Here is a 22,666-nt window from a genome sequence, read left to right as displayed (position 1 = left end):
GAATGTTTACGTATAAGCAACAGGACACATAGTCAGAGCACCCAGAGGTCAGTGCTAATGCACGTCCTCATCCCTCCTCCCCAGCCCCACTTCCCCAAGGCGAGGCGCACATTCTCAGGGGCTGAATTCATCACCCTTACTCTCAGAAGAAAGCAGCTGCCAGCCATGGTTTTTAAATATCAGTTATTTCAGGCTATTATCTTTAGTTTTCAAAATAGACATGGTCCAGTTATATTTTCTGAAATCGTTTCTCCCTTTAAGCACAGAATACCTGTCCTATTGTCTGGTGTCTAAATATAAACATAGGCAACCAGCATTAAAAATCAAGCACTGGAGATTTTGTTAATTCTTGCTCATTTCTTTCCCTCAAAATAAAAGTAAATCTTAACAGATCTAAGTAAAAATAACAAGCTGGCTCTCCTTCATACTCTCCCTATAATGATGTGTAAACACATACAGCAAGGAAGCTGCTTTATGTCCTTTAGAATGCTTCTGAGTTTTCAGCAGCAGGGTGTTCAATCTGTGTGGTTTTATGATGTGGAGGGTGGTGATAGGGGCTCAATTAGAACACACTCACTTGTTAGCCTCATTCATCCTTCCTCCCTCCCTTTATACAACCACTGGCACGCTGCTTCCCCAATCTCTCTGATCTAATTTTGCACAAATGCTTAATAAGGTTGTAGATTTAATACAATTAGGAGTGTTGCTCACAAATTAACCAATCCATTAATACTCTAGCAAAGAAACAATTCCAGAGGAAAAGCAGCCAAAAGAGGATTAGAAGACAACTGGCGATGGGTACAATCTGTTTAAAAACTCATATTGCAATGCACTGTCACACGTACATCTATGTTTTGTGTTTTACACATTTCAGAGCGAGCAAAAAAAAAATGGCAGTAAATTGTGTCATCTGAGAATTTTCCTCTTTCAGTTTGGTTTCTAGAAGTAGAGGAGGACCATCAGTCTTTGCCAATTCGTACTCACAAAATCATCACAGCTCTTTATTGACTTAAACACTCAGGGATTCAACTCTTACACAGTCACTATTTTAAGTAACTTTCATCATAAGATGGATATATAAACAGACAGAAGGAAATCTGGTAAACACAGAAAAGTTAAAAGAAAGCAAAAATACCAATAAAACCACTCTCCAGAAATAACCACATATTTTGACTTCTGGTTCATGCATTTCCAGTTTTTTAAATAAACATTTTTAAAAATTAAATAAAGTTGGCATTACCCTATACTCGTGATTCTGTCACTAGCTTTTGACCCACATCACCCTCTTGTAGTCATCTCATATCCTTAAACATTCTTCTGTGTAATCATTCTCAGTGGCTGCATGACATTCTATTATATGAATACACCAGGACTTAATCTATTCTCTATTGTTGAGTGTTGGTTTTTCCCAATTTTTCACTTCTCTAAATAATGCTTTAGTGGATATGCTTTCAGGTTAGTCTGTGTATTTCTACTCTGATTCCCTTGGCATGGATTTATCGTATCTGGATAAGGTCCCACTCTTTTTGCACTCCAGTGCACCATCTTTCTAGGCTCCAGGTGTACACGCTGCTTTGGAGAACGGTGCTTCAGATGGCCCATCACTCTGCAAACCACCACTGGCCAAGGGTTGACCTCGGATAACCCACCTCCTTGCCATGTTTTCATCCCCCTTCCTCCCGGCCCCAAACACACTGCAAATATCCTTATGAATGAAAATTACTAAAATTCTTACTAGATGCTAGTGTTGTATTTTCTGAGATAAATTTGTCTTAATATTAGTGAAGGGATAATGTGTCTCATCATTTTCCTAAGCGGTGTGTTTCAAAGATTTGCTGCCTCCCTTTAGAACTCACAGGAAACCTGGGCTCCGGCTTTCTCTAGGGCCTAAACAAACCATTTAACTTGTGCTTCAAGATCCATGTAATAGGTCCCACCCACTTCCCATTACAGAAATGTCAGCACCACCACAGGAAGTGAAGGCGGGAATCTCAGTTAATGAAGTGCCTCAGTGCTGCACAGCTGTTTTATGCTGCCCTCGGGCTCCCTGTTCTGCTTCCCGGAAGGAGGGGAGAATCCACCTGGACACCGTCAGTTATGCGGAAGATTTAGTTGCATAACCGGAAAGTACTTTTTTGCCAGATTCTTTTGGGTCAAATTGGTTCTTCCAGGTAAAATGAGAAATTGACACCACTGTTTCATGTTCATATGATGAATGATGACTCGTAAGCTAAAGTTCTAACATCAAAATCATTTTTAAAACATAATGACCTGTTTTGATTTCAGAAGGGGTAATTGAGAATAAAATATTGGCCAGAGTCATAGCGTAAGTCAAGACCAGACTTGAATTGAGCTCACCAGCTTGGTTTCTGCCTCTTCTTGTTGGGAGAGAGGAGAAATGAACAGGCTGAGCACAGAAGATGTGCAGGGCAATGAAAATACTCTGTATGATACTATAATGGTGGATACAGATCTTTATACATTTGTGCAAATCCATGCACTGCACAACACCCAGAGAGTGGGCTGATTTAAACTATGGACTTTGGGTAGTAATGTGTGTCAATGTAGGCTCAGTCATTGTAACAAATGCACCACTATGTTGGAGAATGTTGATAACTGGAAGAGGTTATGCATGTGTGGGGGCAGGGAGCAGATGGGCAATCTCTGTACCTTCTTTTTAACTTTGTTGTGAACCTAAAACTGCTCCAAAAATTAAATCTTTTTCATTTAAATTGAGGCCTCTATCTGGAAAGATAAAAGATATAGACCCCTAGGCATAGGGCCCTGCTCCATCATTTCAGGTGTCAGTGTGAAAGTCCAGACAAAACCACAGAACAGGGGACTTCTGAAGCTGCAGGAAAATTAAGAGGAACACGACACGGACAGGAGGAAGGCCACCAATTTCCATCCTAGCATCAGGTGCGCTCTCCTTTCCTGTCTGCCCTTTCTTAACAGACTGCACACCCTACAAAAGGAAGGCACACCTCTCAGGTATAAAAACATCCATGGCATCAAAGAAACACTGTGAGTTTTTGCTCCCAAAAAGCCTTCTTTAATGATTAATCAAATACCAGCTACTCACTCTGGGGCTTCATGTCTTTCTCTGTCATAGCCATATGTCATTTAAGAGTAAAACAAGGTTCTAGAGATGGAATATTTTAGCCCTTGTGGGATATTATAAAATGAGATATATTATACAATTTAATGATCACACATCATTCTTCCCTTGACCATAAAGAATACATGTCATAGAAGAATTGGTGAAATTTAAGAAATATATGACACTGATAAATGTTAAATGCAAAAATTGACTTTTAAATGTATCCAAATATATTGATTAGTTTTAGCATATATACTCACTCACACTCAAAGATGACATTAGCTGGAAAGAAAAGAATCTTCAAATAACTAAAAATGTGGATAATCCTGACACCAATTATTTTATTATTGTCAAATTCAACAAATCTTATATTTTAAAATGCTATTACATAATAAACACTACATTAGAGCAATAAACTTTTGAATTCTAAAGCCAGGATGATATGTTTTTGGCAAATAGCTGAGCCTAATAAGCCTAAACATTATTCTTAGTATTGCCTGTTATTTTATTTTTTATTGAATTTATTGAGATAACATTGTTTCACAAAACCATACGTGTTTCAAGTGTACAACTCAACAAAACATCATCTGCAAACTTCATTGTGTGCCTGACACTGATTTTTGTTGTTGTTGTTAATCCTCACCAGAGGATATTTTTTCCATTGCTTTTCAGAGAGTGGAAGAGAGGGGGAAAGGGGAGGGAGAGAGAGAGAGAGAGAGAGAGAGAGAGACAGACAGACATCCCTGTGAGAAAGACACATTGACTGGTTACCTCCTGCAAGAGCGCCAACTGGGGACAGATAGCAAACCACAATCCAGGTACGTGCCCTTGACCAATAATCAAACCTGTGACCCTTCCGTGTATGGGCTGATGCTCTAACCACTGTGAACATACTAGCCAAGACAAGAAACCTGTAACTGGTTGTGATCAGTCAATTGTAAGTACCAACTGTACTCAACCCAGCCTGATTCTTTTGAATATAATTGCAATGCTTTCCAAATTTTTCAAATTATACAGGAAAATTTCACAAATAAAATACATGAGATTTAGTTTGGATTAAGTATGCATTTTATAGTAAGATAGTGAAAATCCACTGTATCAAACATTTACCTATGATGTAATTTTTCCAGTAAAAGTCAATCCTCATCTTATGAAATCTTTAATATATTCTAGCTCTTAAAAAATATGCTATACCAATCTGCCACTGTGTCCATTTATTTTGAGTAGCATATACCTCTTTTATTAAATACTAGAGGCCCAATGTACGAAATTCATGCAAGAGTAGGCCTTCCTTCCCCTGGCTGCTGGCACCGGCTTCCCTCTGGCACTGGGACCCGGGCTTCCCCTGCAGCCCCGGCTTTGTCCAGAAGGTCGTCCGGAAGGCCTTCCGGTCTAATTAGCATATTACGCTTTTATTATTATAGAAGATAATAGGAATGCCCAGCCGGCTTGGCTCAGTGGTTGAGCATTGATCTATGAACCAGGAGGTCATGGTTTGATTCCTGGTCAGGCACATACCCAGGTTGCAGATTCAATCCCCACTGTGGGGCATGCAGGAGGCAACTATCAATGATTCTACTCCTCATTGATGTTTCTATCTCTCTCTCCCTCACCCTTCCTCTCTGAAATCACTAAAAAATATTTTTAAAAAATAAATATAATAGAAAACCTTGAATACTTATATCTTCAGAAATTGACATAGTTACTTCTGAAAGTATGCCTATGATTTTTAATTATTCCCAAAAGTCAAATACAGTCACACACATTTACCAGAAAAACAGTATGCTTTTTCATTTTGATACTCACTTTATAATTCCTAATTTAGGTGCCCATTATATTACTATAAATTAATAAAAAGCAATAGATTTGCCATGGTTTTATAACTTATTACAAAATATAGTTAATTCTATCAAATCTACATCATTTTAAACTTGACTAAACTGCTTTAATAATGTCATCTCATTTCTTTATACTTGTTAAAAAAATTCCTCAAAATGCAAATTAACATTTATTTGAAATTAAAAACTAAGTTAGACCTTTTCTGATAGAAAGTATGACTGATTTGACTGACAGCTTTGATGAGAACTTCTGTGCTAACCAGATCATATGATATTTTTCATTCACTGATTAGGCTTAATCTTTCATCTTTAATGTTTAACAAAAAAAAGTTTATATAGATAGATAGATAGATAAAAACTTAATTTTCCTCCTTCAACTGGTATTTACATTATATATATAATGCATTGGCTAAAGTATGTTAAAATTAATACTATTTTTGTTTTCTCAAACATTTCTGAATATTCCTGTATTTCTGGGATAAACAAGGTATCTTTAAGTTTAAGAATAACAGGTGTACTTAACAGTTATTGGTGAATCTTGGTTTACTTGGTCTATCTACTTGATTTCTTTTCCAGTAATTAAGAAAGTGCATGACTGGACATTAAATCTTTAAGGACTAGTTGTTTTTTCAATTTTTTGCTTTGAACAATTTTGAGAATGAAATTAATCAAACTGTCAGCTTATAGGTCATTAAAAATAATTTCTGATGCTGGATCTCGATGTGAACTGTGGCATATAACTTGAAAACAAGCTGCATTGCTCTAACAAAAATCCTCTACTCTGTTTACCTCTTTATATGAACAAGTTTCTTGTCCCATATGGAAATAGAATTGGTGTTTTACCTGTTTGACAGTAATATATACCCACAGATACATGAACCAATTTTTTAAAGCTCAGTTGATTTCTGAACTACTTTCCCAATAAATTTTAACAATGATTCAATTATATACTAATAATTTTAGTGAGACTTCAACAAGATAAAATTCATCACTTAGAGCTTTATAGTCCCATAAAGTCAAAGATAGAATTAAAATTTCAATGTATACATATTTTGTTATACAGAAGTTTAACAAATAATCAGTTAAAAGACTTTCAAGCTTAAATATGCTGTAATAGGATAAATAAAATGTAAATACCAGTTGAAGGAGAAAAATTAAAGAGGTCAAATTTCTCTCAACTGAATAAATGCTTTTTCATGTACTTTTTAAATGGACAATGGAGTGTATCAAATCCCTTTGATATTTGAATTCTGTTTCTGAGGGATGCCTTTAAAAAAATTTTATAAAAGTTTCATTTTAAAATGTTAACATAGGGCATAAATTTCCTCCCTCTCAACTTTATAAACATATGTTGCAAAATTTCATATCTAAACTTATCAATGTGCAAGGAAGTGCCCAGTTTTTAAAATTCTTTAACTGGACACACAAGCATAGAAGTCGGACGACTGCCCAGGGTCAATGCCTCACAGACCTTGGAACTTAGCATCGGCTCCTTGCTCAGGGAAACTATTTCACTAAAGCAGGATCTCATAAACAGTATCTATCCTTTGTTTCGTTCCTCATCCTGACAGTTTTGCTACAATACACCCTCCAGAATGAGTAAACTAATCTGTTGACTCTGTTTTGAAAATCATTCCACCAAAGTAAAAAGACCAGCCTGATAAGTGTCCTTAGAGTTGTGTTCTCCTCCCCCTTCATCCTGTTATTCAGGGGCCAATGCCCTTTACAACTGAACCATCTGTACAACCCTCCCTGGACTCCTAGCTAACCAGTCAAAAGGATGCATACACAAAGATCCAGAGTTTTGACACAGAAGCAGGTTAAGTTCATGGTGTGTGCAGAGTGAGTCTAACTGTGTCTGATACAGACAAAGAACTGGCAGGAACAGTATTAGTGGCTTCAGATACAGGTTGGTCAAGTTCAAATCTCAGCTTTCCCCTTACAGCTTATCTGAGCTTGGTCAGTTTGCTTAGCCTGTGATCTTATTGCCAAGCCTGTAAAATGGGGGTAATTTAGTCATACATAGAAAAAAGCACTTAGAATAGTGCTCAGACATTTTAAGTATTCTATAAGCATTAGTTTCCTTTTGTTATATTATAATAGTTTTATCCATAAGTACTCTGCTGACTAGATATAAGGCTGATAAATCCCCAGCCGGTGCCTGACATAGACATGGTAGTGGTTATGCCTCACTTACCATTTCTCTTCATTTGAACCAACACTCACTGTCTTGTCCACATCCTTCAGAGGAGAAATAGGATGCCAGTAGCCCGTCCAATGATAATTCTATTGGGAGAAGAATGGTGATGGTCCAATGGCATGCAGATACCTGCTTGGTTCACCACTTTATTTTAAAACACACTTATTACTCAAGATGAAAATGCAAGGGAAAGAATGAAAGAAGAAAGAGGAAAAAGAGGAAGTTTAGGATCATGATAGCAGGTATGAGAGTAAAAGAAGCCAAGATTCTGATTCCTGAAATTTCCCTAATCCCACTCACTTTTCTAGCTTTTGGCCAAATTCCCCACCAGCACAGTTATCCTTAAATACAGCAGCAAATACAAGCTACTGCAAGGAGACAGAAGGGAAAGAGGCCAAGTCACTCTTCCAATTAAAAAAAAACAAAAACCTATTAAAAGTTTTTTCCTTTCTTCAATTTCCCAGGTCTTTTCCCTTCTGCATCTTCTCTAAGTAGATGACACAACCTTCAAACACTAGCTTGATTAGGAGGCATTCCATTTTAAGAGAGAGAAAAAAACATTCAAAGGAAATATTATTTACAGGTCTCTTCCCTCCCTTCCCTCCATGCAGTGTCCACACGCTCATGGGCATCTCCGAATTCCCACTGGCACATTGCAACTCCTCACCCTGCCCCTGTGAGCTCACCCTGCAGAGCCCTGCCTCAGGGGCTTCCTTGCTATAGACTCAGCTTCCAGCGTGCTTGCCAGGCCAGCCCTCAGCTACCTATGTGCCCCTCAGGATTGTCTGTGAGCTCCTGTGAGCAAATCCTCATCTTGGACTCGCTCATGTCCTGAGTAGCCAGCCCAGCCAGGCTCCAAGGCCTCACACAGAGCTCAGCCAGGAGTCCTCGCCCACGGACGGCGCAGCCACTTCCTAAGGCAGGAGGACTCCGTGCTGCCTCATTCCACTCCGGTCCTAGAGAACTTTTTATTTCTGGAAAAGACTACACCTTGCAAACAACCCTAGACTATTCTTCCAATCACTGACGATCCCTCACCCCTATGTTCAAATCTAGTGTATGGGACTGATGCACAAAAGATGAGTCCTGAAGTACGAGGGGTGCCCCAGAATAGAAAAAACAGTATGTATTCAGAAAGCATCCTGAGAGAGAAAAAAAATGCCAACTTAATAGCAATTTCCTATTTATAAAGAGATACAGAACAACAACCTAATGGCGGGTAGCTTTGTTATTTTCACTAAACGCAAGCCTAGGAGTGCCAGTGGGTGAAGAGTGAGGAGCACAGGTCCTGCTCCAACTGAAACCCTCAGAAACAACACCCATCAAGGGTGTGTGACAGCAAGACAGTGCACATGTAGCGGAGACTTCATAGCTAAGGAATCAATTTTCAAAATCATTTAATCTGATCCGCATAATCCTTTTAGATACTCGGGGTATTATAACATCCATTTTATTCTTCAGGGATTTGAGTCACAATTAGAAGACCTGACCCAAATGACATGCCAGATGGGAGCAGAAACAAACATTAGAACCTAAAGGTCCAGTCTTGGGGTCCTCTTCATCCTTAACAACGAGCAAATCACCCCATTTTCTCTCCAGCTGCTCAGGAATCTTTCCAAATAAGTTCTTATGTATAAATTTGCATCTGTTAAATGATCATTTCATAAAAAATAATCTAAACCTATGTTTTAAAAATCACTCTGAAAGATACTGTTACTCTCTTAATATTCACTTATTCTAACTTTCAGTAATGTTCAGTTTATTTCGGTCTAAATCTCCCCATTAACACTGCAAAAAAAATGATTTAAATAAGCAAAGTACAAGAATCTATTTATTGCAGACTATTACACACCAAATAGTTATTTTCCATTGTGATTAATTAGACCCGCGCTCATTGGATTGTTTTAAATCCTTCAAATATGGCTCTACATGCTTTCTTTGCCTCTGTTGAACCTCAAAAGAAAAAACAATTTGTTCTAAAGAAGGTGATTAGCATCAGTCTCCAGAGGCCTGCCCACTTCCACCTGAAGTGAGTCTTAAAATAAATTATCTCTGACCTTAGAGGCACTTTGCCCCTGAGAACACTAAGGCACACAGATAAGAGATTTACAAAGGATTTTACACGTTTCACCTCAATCAGATATCCAGATGCTAAACACAAGAAATTACAAAAACAATTCTAGCCAGGGGATTTGAAGTGACACAGAAGACAACATTCTGCCCTCTTCTGCTCATGAAAAATATGGATAATGACTCTAATCAATTAATTTCATTCAAGTTGCTTAGAAGCTAAGTACTTTTCCTTTTAATTTGCTATTTCAGAGGGCTGTGAAATAGCAGTAGTTACACTGCACTGCGGGGCTCCACCAAATTTACAATTGTTTTAAATGTCAAAATGAGAAATTGTACCAAATATTTAAGCATACTTTGGGCCCAACAGGCAGGGACAAGAACACAGGCTTTGGGCCCAAGAGGCCCTGGAGGAAAGGAACACTGGGGCTCACAAAGAGATGTACCCCTATCTGTGTGACACCCAAAATGTGTTGGGGCCTCAGTTCCATAAACCATAAAATGACAGTGCCGCCATTGCCACATTGTAGGATGGCTTTGGTAGTGAGTAATATGTAAAGGGCCTCACACCTAGGTGGCGTGCAATATTCATATTTCCTCCGCCTTTGCTCCTGGGAAACCAGAGGAAATAGAGTTAAATGTACCAACATGACCACTACTGGAAGAAAACTTGAGACTGGGGAACCATACCCTATGGAGTTTGCAGACATAAAGGAAGCACACCAGGCAATGGCTCAAGGTTATTCCATCGTCAAAGGGCTCCAACGATGACAGCAGCTATCACAGACCGGGCACTGTGTTTTCCATAGGATAACCAAGGAGAGGAACATCATCCCCTTTCCACAGATGAAGAAACTGGCCTCAGAAAAGCAATGTGACTTTCACAGCTGATAAATGACGCAGCCAGGAGGAAAATCTCACGCTAAATCAGGCTGTGATCACCTTCAGAACACACCTGGAGACACAGAAGACTGATTGATTGATTTAGCTATTTATTTATTTATTTATTTATTTATTTTTAATTGTCAGTTAGCCGATGTGACCTCTGAAGCAAATCAGAATGCCACTGAATGAACCTATTTACAGATAAGGATCTGAGTTCCCTGAAGTCAAATAACTTCCTTCTCAGATGGCAGTAAGTGGCAGGGTGGGGCCTCAAATGCAGACCTTTCCATCCTAATTTTTTTTCCCATGCTGCCAGTGACTTCCTAACTGCGTTCTTCAAAGCAGAGGCATCTCGGAGCAGGGACCCTGGGTTCTTTCTGGCAGACCCCTCTCCTTGTATCCTCTACAATGTGGCCCTGCAGCCCCACACAGCAAGGACTGAGGCCTATTTCCGCACCTTTGATGGTTGGCTGGCCTCGTGACTGGCTTTGACCAGAATAATAAGGTGGAATGTGCCCTTATGATGAGCATGCCAAGAGGCCTTGGCCCACTTCTGCCCTCTCTTTGGAAACTCTGCCTGCTAGGTAATGAACCACCACATGGAGGAGAGCCCAGCTGACCCAGGTGAGGCCATCCTAGACCAACATATAACCAGTCAACCCCCAAATATCAGGAGTGCCCAGCCAAGATCTGCTGCATAGAGACACATACATAAAGTATACCTAGTCCAGCTTAGATCCACAGACCATCCATGAAACATGAAAAAGAGTTAACGGTGTTGTTTTAAGCCTCCAAGTTTTGCAAGATTTGTTTCATAGCAATGGCTAACCATTAAACTTGTTCCCCAATTTGTAGTCACTTTTTAAATCTGTCCACAAAAATTTTGTTTAACCAAAAGATTTTTATATTTTCTTACCTATGTAAAATTTTGCTTAACTAAGAGGCTTTAAAAATAAGCTGATGAGTACTGAACTTGGCTATAACTTCTATACTATCTTCCCACTCCAGTGTGCTTCACCTTTAGTGAGCTATATGATACATGGTGTCATTAGAAAGTAAAAGAAACGCACAGACACAAAAGTTACATTTAGAGCACACCTGTGAATGACAACTACATCCTCAAGTACAAAGGAAAAGAGTGAGCCTCCTTTATGCAAACCTTCCTTTGTGCAGAGGCAGCCCCTGGCAAGTGTGGGAAGCATCTAAATCCTTTAGACATCTCTTCAACACCCACTACCTTTTAATAAGCAACTTCATGCTGTATCAGGCAGGTTCTTAGATCATACCCAACGTTCTAGGTATTTTCTCCTACCCTCATCTATCTGTGGAGAGCGGCTCCCAAGTGGCTAGGACCTAGGTGATACAGGCTGCCTGAGGTGCAGCAGGGAAACAAAGCTTGATCAGGTGCATGTAATTGAGTAGATTCGAAACTCAGGAGAACATTGTAAACATCTTGACCACGCACTTACTTTGCCTCCTGGAACCTGGCTATAAAATAAAGACTTGGCTTGCAGGCCCTGATACTGTCTCTCCATCAGAGAGGGCAGCGTCCCACCCAGACCCAGCTTTCTTCTCTTATCTGTCTTTTCTTAATCCTTCACGGCCCCTTCAGGCTCACTGAACCTGGCTGTGCTGGCACGGCACACTATCCAAAATGACCCATTGATCCAGGTCTCATTCTTACACCATGGTATCTGACAAACTAGTTTGAGCTAAGATATACTAGATGACAAGCCTCATGCTCTTTAAGTGATTGGAGAGACCTCATAGATCCTTGAATCAAATGTCTTCATTTCACGAATGAGAAATCTGACACCTAAGGATGTCAACTTATTGAGGTGACAGCTAGTTGAGGATGTCATATTTAAGATGACTTAATAATAAGCCACCTCTCCCAGAGATGACATTTCAACAAGCACCTTTCTTCCTTGGTCAAAATGATGAGCTAGTGGAAATTTCAAGTGCTTTAACAGACCGGTGTGCCCATTTTTAGGTTTGTGAGTATGTGAAGAATTACTACAATCAAAATGTCAAGATTGTGGCCTATGCTTCTGGGGTCACTAAGGCCAATAATTCTACAATGTCCATATGTTTCAGTGCAGATGAGATGAAGGAACAAGTGCTGGAAAATAATCTTCCCAATATCATCTTGTCTCATAATCTTCTTTAAATGAGACATCTCAAAAGGCAGCTCTTATCTATAAAGATCTAAAATCATGTTATTATTGTTCTAAAATGTCTTTGTTCTTTCACTATAATACCCTAAAAATTCCAGACTGATATCACATTTACTAGAGGCCACCAAAGTGGAAGATGGGTATGAAGCAGGTAAATTCTTATAAAAATCTTGTTTCATAATTCATTTTCTCTTCTGACACCAGAAAGCCTCCACCTCACAGAAGAAATTCTCTCCGGTCAATTATAGTTTGGTACATAAAACTTCATGTGATGATCCTCAGATGCTTTCTTAACACTAGTCAAGAAGATGTAATAAATCATCCAAAGGGTGGAATCATTACTAATTTCAGAAGTCGCTAAACTGTAATGAGCACCAAACTCCTCTGAGGTTTTTACCAGTTTGTGACCCGACTCCAGAGATTTCTGACCCAGTAGGTCTGTGGGGCATGAACATGCATTTTTAAGAAGAGCTCCGGTGACTCCGATGCAGGTGTCCCACAGTGCCTTCCTTGGCACTGAGCAGTTAGTGCTGGCTTTTCATGAGATGATCGCTTTGTTATTTTCAGGGGTTTTTCTTCTTTTAAAACATAATATTGGCCATATGTCAATGACATATATGTATGTAGAACTGCATCTACATATACATCACCTGTACGGCCTCCAGGCAGAAATATCAAAACCTTGAACCAAGAAAGGGGATCTCTTAGTCTGAACCATATGAAACTGCCAATACTCAATCTTTTCTGACCTATACAGTGAGTTCATATGGTTAAACCTACAATGGACATGGACAATAGCAGAACAAACTGATCCCCCCTTTTCCTCACAATTGAACTGACATAGCCCTGTCACCTCAAGAGGCCTCCTAACATCATGGCACTGGTTTAGTCTTTACAATAATCCAACAAGGTATTTTTCCAGAAAAGAAAACCGGGGCTCAGAAAAATTACATAACATGCCCAAGGCCACATGCGATTCAGTGGTAAAAACAGAATTCAAAACCTAGAATACCTGATCTGCCCTGGTAGTGGGAGGAGGGATGGGGGAAGAGAGGAGGGGACTCTGACCTTATTTCCACACCGCAGGGACCCCCCCCCCAGCTGAATTCAGGGCCTTAACACCCTCCACTTGCCCAAGTCCCTCTGTGACTGGGCAGGTTCCCACTCCAAACCTTCTGAGAGTCAGTAACACAGAACTGTCAACAAGCTGCCCCCAGTGGCTCCCTGCCCATTGACCAGTCCTGGAAAGAAAGGGAGGGGCTCGCTAAAAAGCCATACAAACCACAAACAGGAAGAATATGGGAACTGATAAACTGAGAAAATAAGGCAAGAAGCCCCATAATATACACACATGACATAATCCCAGTCAGTAAAAATTGTGAAGATTTATACCACATTCAGTGGTCCACATTTCAAAGGTCAAGGAAGTGAAGATCACAGTTTATGAGACTTGTCCAAGCAGCCTCTTTTTATTAAGTTCCCTCACCTGAGAGTGTACCACACTGGATGGAAAAGGAAGGAGAGCATGCCAGTTCTACTAAAGATGAGCCAGTGGTAAGGTACAGAAGTCTGAGCTCTGTGTAGGTATAATTTCATTCTCTGTCAGATATAAAACTGCAGAGACAATATGTATTTTTCCCTGTCCTGTACCTTCTTACTAGTGAACCATGGTTCTTTTAATACACCAATGACTAAATCACATCCCCACAAGAGGGCATGATAAACCTACCGCATAATAAATTTTGTTTTTTAGTGATCAGTATTATATCAAAATTCTATGTTCCGGCAATAACTGATTTAAATATTTTGATTATATATGATAAAATTACAGGCTTAATTTTACATAATTAACAAAAGGTAACACTTTTCCCCTTAAATTTATAAACTGAAACTTTACACACCTATAAATTGCTAAGGTTACCAAGCACAAAACCCACCACCTGGGCCTATGGTTAAGGTTATTACAAACGCTTAAAAAACTCAAACTTTATAGAAAGAAAAGAACAGCAATGAGCCTAAGTAATGTGGTATTTTTTTCTTCCACAAGGGAACTTCATTCAGTCATTTATTTATTCATTTATTCAACAAATGTTTACGAAGTGATTACTACATGCTAAAAACACTGTTCAGTAATTTGAATTACACATTATCAGCATTTATTTTAAAAGGAATGCTTCAGACCACTTTATAATTTTGTATCTAGATAGAAAACAGCAAACCAATTTCAAGCATGTGGTTATGACATGATTTAAAGTACCTCAAACTACTCCAACTGAGAAGAGAGAGCAAATAGAATCATCAAAACTGGATTGTGGAACAGACTGATATACCTCGATGTGAGGTTGGGGGGACGAGAAGAGATAAACCAAAGAACTTATATACTTACATGCATAGCCCATGGACACTGGCAATATGGGTAGGAAGACCTGGGGGAAGGAGGGAAGAATGGAAGGAGAGAAGGATGGGAGGAAAATGGGAGATATATGTAATACTATCAACAATAAAAATATATTTAAAAAATAATAATCTAGGCAATGAAAACTGGATTGTGAAAAGGGTGTGGTCTAGCTCCCTTCATCGTGTCAGAAGGCCATCTCTGAGCCTGTTCTGATTCTATCTCTGGAAGCACAGGAAAAGTAATGGGGCCTCAGTAACCCAGACTGAAACATATTCTTTTCATTGTATGCAATAACTCTGCTTTCTGCACAGTGAATAGGAATGAGAGATTAAAATGAATATTCACCCATCTGAAAACAAACTGATGCTCTGTAAACGTAGCCCATAAAAAGTAAATGCTTTGCTTCTGCTCAAGCTGCTGCGTTTTGAAATAAATCATTCTGTTAAACGGTGGCCTTTTCCTCCAGGGCAGATCCTAAAGTCGCATCCATTTTAACACGTCTCTGACAGCACTACTCTCCTCACTCTCTCCTGTACACCTGGCACTCATTGCTCTTTGGCCTGCGAGGTTATGCCCCTCCCCCATTCACCCCAGTTCTAAGGTAAGTGACACAGCCTTCTCCTAGCACATCCTCCATCCTCTCCTTGCTTTCAACTCAGGGCCCAACACTTGTGGGTCACATAAAAAGTTTGTAATGACTCATGGTCTTCTGAGTTGTAAGCAGACAAACTTACTGAATCAGATTTCCATATAAATGTTAATGACTTCCTGATTTATATACCTAAACTGACAGTGTTGTAGAAGTAATCTCTTGCAGATGTAAGCACAATACACAGGCCACTTCATATGAATGTTACACACCTACATATGTCATTCACTCCACTGCCTTTTCTATTCTACTACTAAAATGCCTGATGGAGAAGGCCCGAAAGGTTAACATGAACTCTTACTTAGTGTGCACATATATACTACTTCTTTTAGTTCCATTGCTATATATAGAATAACAACAACATATCTTACATCCAAGAAAAAGAAAGAATGAGGAAGATTATCACAGATGAACTACTTGGGGTCGGTGCTTGAACAACAACAAACTAAACTACAATGACTACTAGTGGAACTTCCACGAAAGAATTTAATTTCACAATAAAGAGAGAAACATGTACAGGAAGATGAATTTCCACTAACTAGCATGCCTTCCTTCAGCTGTGAGTGAGTGCAGGCAGCCTGCTGGGGAAGGCTGGGCCTCTGGTTCCTGCAGGTGGGGTTAGGGATGCAGCTACACCTAGTGATCAGCTGCGGATTGCAGCAGCAGGAGCAGGAAACAGGAGGCTGGGCTGCCTTGTGAGAATTCTCTCTCTCAAAGTCTGGTGACAACGTTTTCAAGATAAATTTGTTAAATGACATCACAATCACTCTTATTTGCCTGGAGTATTAAATGACAGAGATGCAATGATTGTCTTTTGTGAATAACAGAAAAACAAGGCTCGATTTTAGGATACACATTGTCAGTATTTTAAAGAGATGTATAATGAAAACCTTTCATTTTCTATTTGAAAGTTGAGTTCATTTCCAAAGGCAAAATTTCACATTTCCACATTACAACTCCAACTTCTATGTGTATTAATTCCCAGTTCTCTACTAAGAAAGTCCTGTTCCTTTTCTATTTCAGCCGATTTTGAAACTTTTAATAGATGGATGATTTTTCAAAATATGGAAACTATATCTTTCTTACCTTTGCTCATTGCCATCCCAGTGTTCCCTCACCAAAGAGGGGCCTCACAGAGTGAGCGTTCAAGAAATATTTACTTGAATTAAAGGCATTATCTTAATAGGCACATTGGGCTCTCTGCTTATTACAACAAGCCAAAAAAATGTCTTCTATACACAATATCAACCCAGAAAAATTTCCAATGGCTAATCATCACTGCAAAATTTAATTAAAATTTTACATTGTGGTAAGTAAAAATATAGAATTTTTTTTCCCCACTGGCTGGATCCAATATCTTCCCCAGATAAGACTATTATTTGAAATGTCACGCTGGCGGTTTCACCTAACAATCACATCAGCCTGTGCATAATTTTGGCTGTGTTCGCCAAGAGGCTAATAAGTGAATGTGAATTCTGTTTTCACCCCTAGTTCTCTTTCAGCTCTTGTCAAGGGAGGCTGAAAATGCAGGATGGGGATGCCAGTGCTTTTAGAACAGCACTTATCACACTCCGGCGAGTATCAGAATCCCCTAGAGGGCTGTCCCAACAGCCTGCTGCCTGCGTGCCCAGAGTTTCTGATTCAGTAGGTCTGGGCGTGGCCCCAGAGTCTGGGTGTTTAACAAGTTCCCCAGAGGCTCCTGCTGCTGGTCTAAGGACAACACTTGGAGAGCTACTCTTGTGGAACAACGTTTCTCAGAATGTGGCTACAAACCAGGATCACCTGGGGATGCAGTGGGAACCTCCAGGGACCTTCCACTTTAGCATCGCCATGGCTCAGCGTAGAAACCAACCTTGGGAAGGACCACCCTCCAGGCGATCCTGGGCACACTAAGTTCTGAGAAGCACAGGTTTAAACAAAGTTCACTGCCAACACTGGCTCAACACCCCCAAGTCCTTCCCGAAACCACCGAAGCTGCTGAGGTATAGATCTATCTGCACATTGTGTCACTCTTGCTTGCCCTCCCTTCCCTATGTTCCACCCTTAACAGCAAAGAGAGTGTAAGGACAGCGAGCCGCCCCTGCTAGGATGTCCAGAACTTACGTGGCTTACACCTAAGTTCTCGTGTCTGTTTCTTTTTATTTTTCTCTCACACACTCCCACCCCTTAATTATGCCCTGGCCTTGCCAGCCGCCCCACGGATGGTGGGACTACAAACTACCAAGGTTGATGACTAAAGCTTTCCTACTCCCCACCCAACACCAAGCCCTACTTCTTTTCCCTGTAGTTTTTTGGAGCTACAGTGTACACTCAGGCTTTCTGATGACTAAACTGAAAACCACAGCAGTATTTTAGGAACCTGAGAAGCTGAATCTTCCTATGATGGGAAGTTTCTATTACTTTGTATCTTTTTAAAATTTATCATCTGAGTTTGAAAAACTTTTGTAACTAAACTTTCTCTCACTTATAACATAAGCTTATTAATATGTTGATTCATAAAGATAATATGCACATTAAGATAGGGAACCATAAGGAAGTTTGTGGGAAGTTGAATTCCAAAGAGTAAAATCTTAGATTAAAATTAAAAGCATGATGGACATCACCCTTATGAAAAATGTTTTCCTGTTGAAAAGTATGTAACTAATTAAAATGCCTGATCCTCTAACTATAAAAACTATGTCTTAGATTTAGATAATAACACTCATTGAAAGGAAACAATACTTAATACAAAAGAGTTCCTCTACCGAAATGGATATATACAGCCTACTGATTCCTAGAATGTATTACAATTGCTAGGGATCTATGAAAATTTTAACTAAAGTCATCAACTTTTATAGAATTGTCACAGAAATACTTACATGTTAAAACTTACTTTTCCCCAAACTAAAGATTATGCTTAATTCAGATACGGTTTATATAATCTGAACACATAATACAATTTACTTTTTTATTATGTTCATTTAGATTTACTCACTATATATATATTACTTTTCCATATATCACTATATATAAGTAACTTCTCTTCTAAAAACCTTTAAACTAACCCTTTGAAAACAGGATAGACTAAATCCTTTAATTTTCCAGATCAGAACAATTTGCTGCACTCACACAATACTTCTTTACATACACATAACACTGAAAATGTTCCAGTAATTTCTTGGCATATTTCTTTCATGCCCACTGATTTCAATTTTAAGTATGTTCATCACATCAATGATCAATCTCGTGAAAGCACCATAAAAATATAAAATGTCATGACTCTAAGTTATCTGAAAAAGAAAAAGTCAAACAGCTAACCAAATCTATCCCCACTCTTTGTAAAGTTAAACATGTTAAACTGTTGTATTTTGAAATAAATTTAGACATATAAAAATGTTGCAAAAATAGTACAAATACTTTAAGTACACACTTTACCTGCCTTCCACAACATAGCATAACCACAGACTTACCAAAACTAAGAAATTAAACATTGTACAATACTACTAACTAAATCCGACTGTTTCCCAACAAACATCCTTAAAAGAATATTTTGAAAAATGAATTTCAAATTCATCGTTATGTTAAGGTTTGATCTGTTCCAAATACTTACAACAACGAAACAGAGGGCCCAATCTGTATTTCTATTTCTGCAGACCAAAGTTTGCTTAATAGAACTTAACACACCAGTCCCATTATAATGTAAAACTAAGCACTTTGTTGCATAATATATAACTTGGCTTTTTGAAAAACTGGAAGAAAGAGGAATAGCTTGCCAGCTGTTTGGCTTTCACTATGGAAAAGAATTTCAAGCAAAAGTAAAATGATTTCTTCCTCACAGCTAACTTACATATCTTTTTACAAAAATTATTTTTAGTGATCATTAAAAGCCTAGAAGGCAGAAAGTGAGCCTCCAATATTTTGCCTAACAAATTAAAAATTATCAAAATAATAATTTTTAAATGGAATATTTACAATAGATGAAGTCATCATGGACCAAAAAACCTCTTTCTTTTCTTTTTTTCTTACAATAAGTTTAGCACTCTATTTCTGATGTCTGGCATCCAAATTACATGTAGTAGACTTCCAGAAATGATTAATTAACAATTATATAAATTCCAAACCCATTCCACAAGAGGATATGAGAATGAGGAGTACTGCATAAGGGGAATAGCCAAGTAACTTGTGTATAAATCTTAGTTACATAAAAATACCTCCACTGGCCGAAACCAGTTTGGCTCAGTGGATAGAGCGTCCGCCTGCGGACTGGAAGGTCCCAGGTTCGATTCCGGTCAAGGGCATGTACCTGGGTTGCAGGCACATCCCCAGTGGGAGATGTGCAGGAGGCAGCTGATCGATGTTTCTCTCTCATCGATGTTTCTAACTCTCTATCTCTCTCCCTTCCTCTCTGTAAAAAATCAATAAAATATATTTTAAAAAAATACCTCCACTGATTACATAGAACCTCATGAGTTAGTCCTTTGGGTGCCTAGAGGACCTCTAAGGAAAATGTTCCTTTCATATGAGGAAAAACGCAAGCGAATTCTAAATTCTAACAATCACTTCTATCCCTCCCTTTTGTGTCAGTCAATTCAAGTACAGTTTGCATGTTTGCAAATGACCAGGATTGGTAACTTATTCAACAAATAATATGTTAAGTCTAAGGTTCTACCCTAAGTGTTTCATGGAGAACCAAAAGGAAAATAATTTACTTGTCCTCAACAAGCTTACAGTCTAGCTTCTCTATCTTTAAATTTGTTTCCCATGTTAGGTGAAAAGTAGCCACATTAATACAATTTCCAAAAGAGTCATAAAAAGAAATTGTCATGTCTCTCATATCATAATTAAATTTCTCAACATACATGACTTTTCCAAAGCATTAAGTGCCTTATATCTGTATCACCTAAAATACAAAGTAGAGAGAGGAAAAAAGGGAATGTGTTGCAACATAACTGATCCTTGCGTACACAAAGCTTGCCAACTTCAAATTTTTAAAATGCCAATATTTCTAAGCAATCTCTCAGATACTGTCCTTCATTTCCCCTTTACCCATGAATATACTAAGGTAACTCTGGCTTTCCAAATATAGAGAGGACATATCAAATAATGGTATGGCAAGTCAAACAAATAGAATGATTTATTTCCTCTGAGAAAAAAAAATCTGGCTAAATTTTAGTAAAGGTCTGTTTCAGTTTGATAATTTAAATCAGCCATAACACAGACACAGGTCAGTACTACCCAATCTGAAATACTTTTTAATGATGAGGAACTAAATTGTATAAATAAGCTACATAAATATTTGTTTCCAAATTCTTGCACACAACTTAATAATCCATCCAAATGCTATTTGACAAAGCTTAACTTCAAACAAATCCCAGGCAGGGAGTTATACTTCTAAGGTCCTCATACTTGCCTTCTAATACTAATAAGCTGCAAGGCTCTAATACTGGCAAATCTACTCCATATTTCACTAATAAAGAATGCAGCCATAATTTCCATCAATCTTATATCAGGCAGCAGTGTGTCACTTTGTTAAATCCTCTGGAGCAAGTGCAATTACCAGACAGTGAAGAAAATATTAAAGTTAGGAAAAGGGTATTTCTCTATTGAAGTTGGTTTGGGTTTCACAGCACTGAGCCAATCAGGCAAGTAACTACAAGCTCAACTTCATCTCTGCCGCCAACTGTGGTCAACGGTCCTGCAGCTCAGCAACACATGTGCCTGTATGTGCCTCGGATGCCAAGGTGTAAAAATGTATGTCTCCACAGGCCGGAGAGCCAAATGTCCTTTCCAATGTTTAAAATATGCGTTTACTGCCAGTGAAAATCTCCATCAAATTAAAAAAAAAAAAAAAGTCCAACTTAGTCATTCCTCCAGAATGGAAACCTACTTCGCAACCCAAGTTTAAGGCCAAATAGCGGGCTTTTTATGAAAAGAAAAGCAAGATTCCCAGTGCCACAACTGTATCTGGACCTTAATGAAACTAATACACATGAGAAACCAAGTGTGAAATGTGCAAGCGTGTGCCGTCCATCCACGCGTGTGCTCCAGGCACTACTGGCGATACAGAGGTAATCCCTGTAACACTGCTCCCGGACCCCGGACTCAGAACGCTTCGCGCTCACAAGCAGGCACACGTGGACACACACACTCACATGCACTGCCAGTCTCTCTCTCTCTCTCTCTCTCTCTCTCTCTCTCTCTCTCTCTCTCTCTCTCTCTCTCCCACACACACACACACACACACACACACACTCACATGCACTGCCAGTCCCTGCCCACCTGGGACCCCGGGGGCGCGGCTGGGCTAACCCATTGCCACTGGGCCAGCGGCGCTCTGCTGGGGATCAAGGGTGGGAAAGTGGAGGTTGGCGGGCAAAGGGCCTCGGTGGCGCGAGGCCTGGGGTGCCGGCCACTCCCTCCTGGGCCGCCGAGTCTCCCTCTGGCACGGAGGAGGAATGCCGCTTTGGCTTCTGGAGCTGCCACGGGGACTGCCTGAGGATCCCTGGTCACCGGGGACGACCGGCGGGGCGGCGGCGGAATGGCAGGGTGCTGGGGCGACCGTCACAGTCTCTGGAGCTGCAGACGGTCGGCACGATCGCCAACGGGCGCAGCCTAGCACCGGAGATCCCGCCCGGCCGCTGCTCCGGGTCCGAAGGACCGCGCAGCGCCCACGCCCGGCGGCCGGCGGCTGCAGCTCCGAACTTCAGGCAAAGTTTTCTGCCGTTCCTCTCGGAACCGGCCGGGGACTCGGAGTGATGGCCGTCCGCCCGGAGCGCGAGCCCAGACAGCGGAGGAGCGGGGGCCAAGATGGGGGTCCTGGCTCCGGGGCTAGTGCTCCTGGCCAGTCCGCTCCGCCAGCGCGAGTCCTCGGTGCCCCCCCTCCCCAAAGGCCCTTCACCCAGCGCCGGCCAACGGGCAGGATCGGTGCCCGGCCCGCCGCGCCCCCCTCCCCCGGACGCTTTCGACCGCCTAAAACTCTCCCACCCGGGAGCTGCCGGCGTCCCGGGCTCCCGCTCCGGCCCCCCTGCCCCAGGCGATGGCAAAAGTGGCCCCGCTCACCTGAAAACGCCTCCCCGGCGGCAGTTAGCAAAAGTCCGGCCAAAGTCGCCAGGCCGATCCCAAGTCTCATGTTGCAGAGTGCGCGCCGGGCCGCTCCTCGGCGGCGATGGGTGGGCGCGCGAGGGCGGAGGACGGTCGGGATCTTTGGGTTCAAGGCGAAGAGAAAGACAACCAGTCTCCCAAAGTGCCAACAGCTGCACGAGTCCGAACTCCAGGGGCTCCTCGGGCCAGGGGAGAGGGTCCTGGTCTCCCGGCCCGGCCGCTGACCCCACGAGGCGTCTGGCGCGGCTGCAAGAGGGAGCGGAGGGCGC

At 40.5% G+C, this 22,666-nt stretch overlaps 1 protein-coding gene across 1 annotated transcript in view; it reads right to left on the bottom strand.

The window, feature by feature from the left end:
* The window catches only part of PTPRM (protein tyrosine phosphatase, receptor type M), a 633,774-nt gene extending 611,114 nt beyond the window's left edge, over positions 1–22,660 (bottom strand). The window contains 1 exon segment of the mRNA XM_023754237.1: positions 22,356–22,660. Coding sequence (XP_023610005.1) covers positions 22,356–22,425 — 70 coding nt within the window. The 5' untranslated portion in view covers positions 22,426–22,660.
* Between the last annotated feature and the right edge of the window lie 6 nt (positions 22,661–22,666).

This window comes from Myotis lucifugus, unplaced genomic scaffold (assembly GCF_000147115.1).
Source record: "Myotis lucifugus unplaced genomic scaffold, Myoluc2.0 scaffold_58, whole genome shotgun sequence".
NCBI classification, from domain to species: domain Eukaryota; kingdom Metazoa; phylum Chordata; class Mammalia; order Chiroptera; family Vespertilionidae; genus Myotis; species Myotis lucifugus.
Note: the sequence above shows the minus strand (reverse complement) of the source record. Positions and strands in the feature narration are given on the sequence as shown.